The sequence below is a fragment of the Mustela putorius genome, unplaced genomic scaffold, assembly GCF_011764305.1.
Source record: "Mustela putorius furo isolate JIRA1106 unplaced genomic scaffold, ASM1176430v1.1 tig00003863_pilon_pilon_pilon, whole genome shotgun sequence".
Classification (NCBI taxonomy): domain Eukaryota; kingdom Metazoa; phylum Chordata; class Mammalia; order Carnivora; family Mustelidae; genus Mustela; species Mustela putorius.
In genome coordinates, this window is record NW_025422015.1 from 27,178,978 (window position 1) to 27,189,276 (window position 10,299).

General features: G+C 40.4%; 1 protein-coding gene across 1 annotated transcript; it reads left to right on the top strand.

The window, feature by feature from the left end:
- Positions 1-4,620: 4,620 nt before the first annotated feature.
- Positions 4,621-5,652, top strand: LOC101675044 (heterogeneous nuclear ribonucleoprotein A1-like). The gene has a single exon (XM_013061396.2). The coding sequence runs from the start codon at positions 4,659-4,661 to the stop codon at positions 5,619-5,621; it is 963 nt and encodes a 320-aa protein (XP_012916850.1). The 5' UTR covers positions 4,621-4,658; the 3' UTR covers positions 5,622-5,652.
- The last annotated feature ends 4,647 nt before the right edge of the window (positions 5,653-10,299 follow it).

Sequence of the window (10,299 nt, forward strand, 5' to 3'; positions counted from 1 at the left end):
TGTCATGACAATTTCAAATACTCCAGAATCTCAGGATAAAAGGAAACCTTAAAATCATCTGGTCAGAGCATCCCATCAATGAGTCAATCCCTTCTACAACATCCCCACCAAGTGGTCATCCACTTTATGCTTGGTCGCCTAGAGGTCCAGAATATTCTCCCTGAGCAGCATATTTTGGCTATGAACTATTTTTTTTTTTTAAAGAGCCCTTTGTGTCTTTCTGGGCCCCACTGAGTCACCTTCAATCCCTTGGAGTTATCTCTTCCTTCTTCCACACGACGATTTGGTGATTCTGATGAAAACTGCATTCCTTGTCCTCCCTCAACCACTCCAAGCCTTCTCTTCTCCAAACTTCCTCTTCCCAGACTTCTCAATCTCTCTTTATATAATACAGCTTTGCATTCCTACAACCCACCCTGAAGGTTCTCCTCTAGACAGCCTCTAGCTTCTCTGTATCTCCTTCATTTGGTGAGTGCATAGGTCGAAACACAAGGTTCAGAAGTGGACCAAATACTGCAAGGAAGAACGAGACCATCCGTCCACCTTCTTCTCCTACAATGCCCAAGAATCATATTTATTCTTATTAACCTCGTGTCTTTTGAAGGAATCAGGCAAAATATAGGGCACCATATAGTATCCAAAAAACAAAGATTTATTGTTTTCTTTCTTAAGTAGGGGAGGAAAATCTTTCCTTGTTCATGGGTTTCCATACATGGAAGCCAATTGTAAAGTTCATTTCAAATGTTCAAATCAATCTTGATCTCTTATGAGTGTTCTGCTCAATATGATAACTATCACAAGACCCTAAGTTTTCAGGATGTCTGAACCCCCTTTTTTGATCTTGGGAGAGGTGGGCCTCAGGAGGGCTAGACCAGCCCAAGGTCTGCAGAGATGCAGGGCAAGGTAAACAGTTCTGTTAAACCACCGAAGTTAATCGGAGGCATGAGGACTAAAAGAATAAGCCAGGCTGGGGTCTTCAAGGGATAGCTACAGCCCAAACACCATGGAGAGCGAATAGGAAGTTTGGTTTTGAAGGGAGAGCACAAGGTTGGATAAATGAGTCATGAGTTCAGAACTCTGTGGAGACTAAATGAAAATGAAAACAGGTCAGAAACAATTTAGAGAAGGCTGAAGACCAGGGTAATTGGGTACAAGGATATTGCAAAAAGGGCTAGAAATCAGAAAGACGAGGGACTTCATTAAATAATTAATTAAATAATTAAATTAATTATTAAATACCTACAAAGGCATTTAATAATTAAATACCTAAGAAGACCAAAAATCTGTTCAGAATCTGCAACCCAGTCATTTAACAAATACTGGCGAAACACTGAAATACATTTAAAAATAGGAAATACATTAAAATATACTTATTAAATATATTCATATTTAGGGATATCTGATTAATAATGGAAAAGGAACATTACCTGGGGAAAGAATTAGGATATTTCATATATTTTAGACTTGTAGTTTTACTAAATATGCCTTAAGAATATTTTTAAAATAAGACTCCAATATCCTGATCTCTAGAGCAGATGGAAAAACTCAAATGGATATGAGGACAGACAAATAATGCAAACGTGTAAAACAACCAGCTCTACTACAAGGGGAAGTGGTGGAAACTCGGCAAATGGGTCAGACCATGCTCCATCTAAAGAAGTCAGGCCTGGGGAAACTGGCAAGGAGAAGCTCCAGAAATACTACATAAACATTGGTCTGGGCTTCAGGATGCCACTGAGGGCACTTCTATTGGCAAGAAATTCTCCTTCTCTGGTAATGTCTTTATCCGAGGTGGATTCTGTCTGGTGTGGTGACCAAAGTGAAAATGCAGAGGACCACTGTCATCTACAAAAACTACCTCTTCTAAATCCAAAAGTACAACTGCTTCAAGAAATGCCACAAGAACATGTCTGTGTACCTGTCCTCCTGCTTCAGGGATGGAAAGTTTGGTGATGTTGTCACAGTGAGTCCCAGCCCTTGAGTGAAACTGTGCACTTCAGTGTGTTCAAGGTCACCAAGGCCACTGACACCAAAAACCAATTTCAGAATTTCTCAGACTAGACATCTTCCCATCAAACAAAACAAAGTTATTTTCCCAGGAAGAAGAGGAGGAGGAGGAGGGGAGGAGAGGGGGAGGGGGATGGGAAAGAGGAGGAGGAGGAGGAAGTAGTCACTGACAGGTGGAGAGAACATGCCAAAATTCACAAGGCTTTTGAAGTCCAAGGCTTGGAATTGACATACTGTCAATTCTGCCATATCCTGTTGCCCAAAGTAAGTAACAAAGCAGCCTGAATTTAAGAGAACAAGACTCTACTCTGAGGTGAGAGGAACCATAGTCCTACAGCAAAGAGCCTCCGGGGAGACATGAAGAACTGACGCTCCTTCTTCAAGCCATCACATGTGTCCTAAAAAAGAGGGTGATTCAGTGAAAGTCTGTATCCTGAGCAGTGAGACTCCCACATCCCACACCCACACTGGGCTCTGAGAATACTGTTATCTGACTTTATACCTCTCACATGCTCTAAAATCCTCCCCAGAAACGGGCCCAAGAAAGAACTAACGTTCAGGTATTTGGGGGACCTTGTCCCATGAGAAATCTGACTTACCCCCTTGGTAATCTTCTGTGAGGCACAATGCCAGTACCTTTTTTGTGCCTCACTTATAATTATGAATAAACAACCTAGGTTTGCCAGACATTTGAGGAAATCTAACACAAAAGGCAGAAAACAAACAAACAAACAAAAAGCCAAGAAAGAAGAGACAGTGAAGGGAGAAGAGGAAAACTTAAATACTTATTAAATCATCTGTCAAATTATAGCTGAAGTAGATATTCAAAGGATTAGCAGGTTAAGTTTAAAAAAAAAAAAACTCGAAAAAGGACAAAAGAGATGGAACGTAAGGAAAGAAAGAAGAAAAAATCTAATAGATCATAGACTAAATTACAGAATAGATCACACATTTCATTTATTTCTTAATATCAGATCATCTAATTATTAGATTACTCATTCAGGCACACCATTTCATTTCTGCTGTATTAAATACCCATGTTGTGAACAGAGGTAGAAATTACACAGGAAAATAAAGACATTCCATTATCAGGAAGTTCCTGTGTTTGTTTATATGGTCAGCAGCAACTGGAAAAAAAAAAAAATCTGTGGTGTCAAAGTTGAAGGACAAGATTTCTTAGGCAGAGCCATCGCTTCCCTTGTCTGTTTGCAGGGAGTGTTCAAGCCTGTCACTGCTCACAGGACGCTCCTTATCTCGTTTGGCGTCTGGCAATTTTTTTCAGCACACTGTGTTCCTTGACTAGTGCTGTTAACAAATCCAAACCACTGTGCGGCACAAGTCTCCAAAGTATATGCTCCTTCCTCCCCACAAAGATGGCACCAGGACTAAAATAAGAGCTTCACTTCTTTATCGGAATACTTGGCTCCACATGGTCCTTGAAGAGCTCCACCTTCTAAAATCAATTTATTAGGAGTTGTTAGCTTTGTTCCACGGCTGACTGTGTGCCAGGCACTATTCTCAGTATTCAGCAGACGTAAGCTGTATTGAATAAGCTGCTCAGAGCAGCTCTACAGGGCAGATAGTAAGATTATTATTGTTATTATTTGTATCATTATCATTATCATCATTCCAAGTTTAGGTAAGAACCTCTCTCGGAAACAGAGAGATTAAGGATAGCAGAGAATTTTTAACCCAAGCAGTGTAGCTCTGGAGCCCACTAACTCTCCTGCTTTGATACATAAAAGAGTCATAGATTATATACTTATATTCAAACAAGCTTTTACTGCAGAAATTTATTCAATAATCCAGCTTGGTGTTCCCTCAAAATTTTCAAAGGAGCCACTGTTTGGGGGACTGTGTTCCACAAATAGGTCAGTGATTTCAGAGCAACAGACCAGAAATTAAGCAAATACTGCCCTGCAAAGTCTAGGGTGCTTGGTCCTGGCTTTCTCAGAGGGCATAAATTGTCCAGGATATGACTAACTGATCCTCTGTCCTCATGAGCCCAGAGACTTAAATCTGTGTGCCAGACACTATGTGAAGTGTCTTCAAACATCGTTTCATATAATCCTCACAACAATGCTGGGAGACAGCCATAAATTAATTCCACATATTACAAATGAAGAAACTGAGGCATGGAGAAGAGAAATCATTTACCCAAAATCCCACTGCCAGCCAATATCAAGGTTGGGCTCAAGGGCTAGTGCCAGTTCTCTCTAGCACTAAAGCCCACATGGTTCTTTCACACTACTCAAGTTAAATAAACCATGGTGGAGAGCCCAGGTAATTCAAACCATGAATAGTTGTAGTTCTGTGTTCTGTGTTCTGTGTTTTCCATCTGTTAATAGTTTACTCTAGAAAGTTACCCCATTGAGAAGTTTTGAAAAATTGACTGTTACCCTTACTTATAGTGATCTTTTTGAGCTAAATGATAGGAATCATATCTAAGCTGCATGAAGAAAGGGAGGCAGACTGTGGGCTGGCCAAATTAACATGTGATTCATTAAATAAATAAGCTCAGTTCTGCCCACATGGGCAAGACATGGGAGAGAAAAGACATAGCAGCCCTTGTGCTTAAGAAACTGGCAATCTCCTTTTCTGCCTGTGGACGCCGAGTAAGCATCCTTAAAGTCTCCCCTCCCACCGCCGTCATGTCTAAGTCAGAGTCTCCCAAAGAGCCTGAACAGCTGCGGAAGCTCTTCATCGGAGGTCTGAGCTTTGAAACAACCGATGAGAGTCTGAGGAGCCATTTTGAGCAATGGGGAACACTTATGGACTGTGTGGTAATGAGAGATCCGAACACCAAACGCTCCAGAGGCTTTGGGTTTGTCACATATGCCACTGTGGAGGAGGTGGATGCAGCCATGAATGCAAGGCCACACAAGGTGGATGGAAGAGTTGTGGAACCAAAGAGGGCTGTCTCAAGAGAAGATTCTCAAAGACCTGGTGCCCACTTAACTGTGAAAAAGATTTTTGTTGGTGGCATTAAAGAAGACACTGAAGAACATCATCTAAGAGATTATTTCGAACAGTATGGGAAAATCGAAGTGATTGAGATCATGACTGACCAAGGCAGTGGCAAAAAGAGGGGTTTTGCTTTTGTAACATTTGATGACCATGATTCTGTAGACAAGATTGTCATTCAAAAATACCATACTGTGAATGGCCACAGCTGTGAAGTAAGGAAAGCGCTCTCTAAGCAAGAGATGGCTAGTGCTTCATCCAGCCAAAGAGGTCGAAGTGGTTCTGGAAACTTGGGTGGTGGTCGTGGAGGTGGTTTTGGTGGGAATGACAACTTTGGTCGCGGAGGAAACTTCAGTGGTCGAGGTGGCTTTGGTGGCCGTCGAGGTGGTGGTGGATATGGTGGCAGTGGGGATGGCTATAACGGATTTGGTAATGATGGAAGCAACTTTGGAGGTGGCGGAAGCTATAATGATTTTGGCAATTACAACCATCAATCCTCAAATTCTGGACCCATGAAAGGAGGCAATTTTGGAGGCAGAAGCTCTGGCCCTTATGGTGGTGGAGGCCAATACTTCGCCAAACCGCGAAACCAAGGTGGCTATGGTGGTTCCAGCAGCAGCAGCAGCTATGGCAGTGGCAGAAGGTTTTAATTCCTGCCAGGAAACAAAGCTTCGCAGGAGAGGAAGCCAGAGAAGTGACAGGGAAGCTACAGGTTACAACAGATTTGTGAACTCAGCCAAGCACAGTGGTGGCAGGGCCTAGCTGCTACAAAGAAGACATGTTTTAGACAATACTCATGTGTATGGGCAAAAAAACTCGAGGACTGTATTTGTGACTAATTGTATAACAGGTTATTTTAGTTTCTGTTCTGTGGAAAGTGTAAAGCATTCCAACAAAGGGTTTTAATGTAGATTTTTTTTTTTTGCACCCATGCTCTTGATTGCTAAATGTAATAGTCTGATCATGACACTGAATAAATGTGTCTTACAAAAAAAAAGAAAAGAAACTGGCAATCTAATAGAAAGGGGGGATGTAAAAAATACCATACGTGTGTGTGCCATGGAGGTTCAAAGGAGGGGGAGATCACACTTTCTGATGGCAACAGTAGCGGCTTCAAGGAGCAACTTCCTTTTGACATGGGCCAAAAGACATGAGAGGAGGTAAGTGGAGAATGCATTCCAGGTGGAGGGAAGACCAGGAAAATGGTGCCATGGCAGTGAGTCCAGATCCCTTCTTCCTAGATAGGCCAGATATAACATGGAAAGCAAACCAAATTTAGGAAAAGGAGTTTGATGACCCAGATCTGTGTCCAGTAAGGAGACAGAACTGTTACATGTAACTATGGGCTAAGAGGGACTTGTATCAAGGCATCCTCTGTCTTCTGCATGTGGCTGCCACTGTCCAATTCTAAGAGAAAGGCTTAGAACACATCTCCCTTTGCTAAACTCCATCCAATTTGTTTTTTCTCTCAGATTTGGACACAGCAAGCTACAATCCTACCCAAAATCAAACATCAGGTGCCAGATTTCATCCTTTGTAGACATCTTTATTTAGAATTAAAGCCCTTGATCGTAAAAGACCCATACATAAGGAAAGTCTGACAGATCTTTAATTATCCACTGGGAAATTGCTAAACAGCAATAGTCCACCTCCTCAGAGGACACGGATAATTTAGGCTTATAACCTTCACCTAAACATTTGCTCTTGGATGCATTTTTAATAAGTTTTTTCTGTATCTGAATGTAATAAATGACCACTGTGGAAAATTGGAAAATACATAAAGGAATAAAGAAAAATAACCATTTACTGACAATCACTAATTAAAATTCCATGATCTATACATACATATTTTATATGCTTTAAATCATATCATTTATATATTTTATATACTGTTTTAGTCACTTTTATAGCATAAATTCATTCCCATAGTATTAATTCTCCTACCAATAAACATTTCACTTGTTCCATTATTTTTGCAATTATAAATAATGTCCCAATGAACTTCTTTGGGTCCAAATTTGCTCATCGCTGATTATTATTTTAGGAAAAAGTCCTGCAATTGAAGTTTTTGGTTCTCTCTCTATAAGTACTCTTTATTGCCTTGATAAATATTTCCAGTTTGTTTTTCCAGAAAGATATTCTCCATTTACACTCAGCTGGGGGCTTGTGGGAACATTCCAAAAGCTAACACAGCACACAGACACACTGAATCTGCACTTATAAGTGGAACCGAGCTGACCTCATTGGCACACTGGCTCTTCATCTTCCATTGTGTGCCTCATTTTTCTTTTTTCAACACGTTTTCCCTGCCAGTTACCTAGTCTTCTCATCCTACTCTGCTTCTTTTGTCAAAGGAAAAAGGATCTTATAAAGTCAAACACACCAAAGTATTAGGACTTTTCCCAGGGCAATGGCCATATTTTAAAGAGAATGGCCTGGGAAGATTTCACCCACAGGAGTGATACACTATTAGTGAAAATGTAGGGCTCAACAGGGGAAATATCCAGGACAAAAAGCTTACGGTTTCTCAAATCACACCACGCAGGCAGCCATGTGCTTCTGAGGAAAACTGGTCCGGTTCTTATTGTAAAGGACAAGCCTCTCGTTGGGGAGCTTTCATTTTGCAAACGGCCCACAGTCACATGCTTATCTCATGACTAATGGCTACGCTGAAAGTCTCATCAGAAAGGACTCTCTTGGGCCAGCCTTCAGAGAGATCACACAACCAAAGGTAGGAGGTGAATAACATATATTTTGACCTAGGGATCTGGATCCAGAGCTCTGTGGAAATAAAGCAAAAGTCCATTTCTGTCAACTTGGCCCTTTGGGAAAGTGCATAAAAATCCCACCCACCTAAGAAAATGTTTATAAAGAGATCTGGCAGTCTAAATAGTTGTCATTCTGCTTATTAATGAATAGTGATACATGCAATTTAGAAAGAGGAAAAAGATGTCCCCCCAGTGAATAGCTGTTGAAATATGATAACAAGCTCTTCCTCCGAGTTTTGTCTTATATACAAAGTACCTTCTACAATTTTTATTTGGTAATTTCTTGATAGCCGAAATTTCTATTAAGGGAGAGTCTAAGGGATGTTTTCAAACTCTCCTTAAAGAATCGAAAAGAAAATAAGAAACAACGTCAGAAAACAGTCCATGAGAGCCAAATTCAATTTTTGAGTCATATGTTTGAAAACTGGTCATTTCTTTAAGAGATAGGAAGAAAGGAAGTAAATTTCTTCCACCTCCCAAGAAACTAATGTTCATTTTTTAAATGTAATTGCTTCACTGGCCTTTTAGTCCAAACCTGCTGGACACCCCCATGGCCATAACTATCTACTCTATTCTGATTACAGGCTTCATTAGACTTGTGCATCCCTGTTTGATCTGTATTGTTTTGGAGAATTTTGTTGTTGTGGGCAATTGGATTTTTTTTTTTAATAAAGGATGTGCATTTTTTTTTCTACCAGGAACATTTAGAACTCTTAGAAGATAAGGTAGCATCCCCCAAACTACTAGAAATTACTGAGGACTGACAGCCACTTAGAGTGTTATCATTTTCTGAGAGGGCCTGCTGCTGGTTCTGTGGGTACTATCTCCACAGTAGCAGGCACTTAGTCGTTCAATGTTATTTGAAGAGGTTTAAGAGGTGCTACAGCTTCTGCATCTCACGGTTCTATTTTTAATTGAGATGAACGTAACTGGGGTCTGAATCTTTTCAAGAGAGAGATTCTCAGGAAACATTTATGGTAAATCTACTGACAGCAGCAGAATATAAAGATAACTCAATAATCAAATCCTCTAAGAATAAACACTTTTCCAGAAAGTCAACCTGAACAGAAGAGTTGGGGAATTTCCAGGCTCTAAAGAGTTCATCTGCAGGGTGGACACAACGCATAAAAACTTACATTTTGCATTATAGGATGGGAAACAAAGGTTCAGAGAGGCTAAGTGACACACCCATGGTCACAATGTTAATAAGGGGTAGTATTGTAACTAGAATCCACATTTCCTGAGTTCATTTTCAGTGATTTTTTGCCTATTTATTGCTTTCTGGTGACATACATTTTGAAGGGCTTTATTTTGTTTTTTGTTTTGTCATTGTTTTGTTTTGTTTTCCAAACAGATGGTAGGATTACAGGTGGCTATTCATATTCCTTTTTAAGTTAAGGAATAGATCTGGGTCCTACTGAATATCAGGGGGATGAAATTCAAATCACTTTTAGAGGCTCAACCTCTGCAAGATCCTTGGGAGCAGAGCTATGTCTGCATAAATCATCATTGTATCTTGTGTGCCTCATAGACGGTCTGGCACGTAACACCCAGTAGATGCGGATTTTATTCATTAGTGAATGAATGAATGAATGAATGAATTCTAGTTTGGCTATAAAACCAATACAATCTCTCATGCATATGCTAACCTGAACTTGTGTTTTTTAGAATCACATGGAATTCAGATCTAGATTTCTTCATGCTCAGCATCTGCTTCTACCTTCACACTGAAGCTAAACTACGAGGAACAACTGCCAGCCAATTCTCACTACCATCCACCAAGAAAAGTGGTACAGGAGACTTAGAATAATCAAATCTGGGTTTGGATCTTTTTTTTTCTTTTCAGATACTTAGCTCCTTTGGGGAGTTATTTTAAAATTTAAATGATTGAAGAGAAATGCTTTTAATAACTCATACTACTGTTGAGCTTATTTACTAAAAAATACAAATGGGCTAGAGCAAAGGACTGTCACCCTACATTTGATGTGATCTGAAAATCTATAAGCACTACTGCTGATAAAAAAGAGGAACAAAGGGGCACCTGGGCAGCTCAGTGGGTTAAGCCTCTGCCTTCGGCTCAGGTCATGATCTCAGAGTCCTGGGATCGAGCCCCATATCGGGCTTTCTGTTCAGCAAGGAGCCTGCTTGCTTCCTCCTCTCTCTCTGCCTGCCTCTCTGCCTACTTGTGATCTCTCTCTCTCTCTCTCTCTCTCTCCCTCTCTCTGTCAAATAAATAAATAAAATCTTAAAAACAAAAAAAAAGGGGGGGGGGACAAGATCAGGAACCTATTCTCCTGCCTCAACCACTCACGTAAAGCCAGCAACACAAAACTTCTTGATAAATTGAAATGTAATTGTCCCCAGATCAAACAAACCTCATATGTTGGTTCTTGACTTGTAAAAAGGAACTATGCAATTTACCATCTAACGGAAACACCAAGAGTGAAAGAAGGCCCTAGTGATAAACCGGCACTGTCCAGCAGAGATAAATTGTTACTCTAGAAGAAATCAAGCTACTACAGCTTGCTTCAGGTACAAATAAGACACAATTGCACCCCAA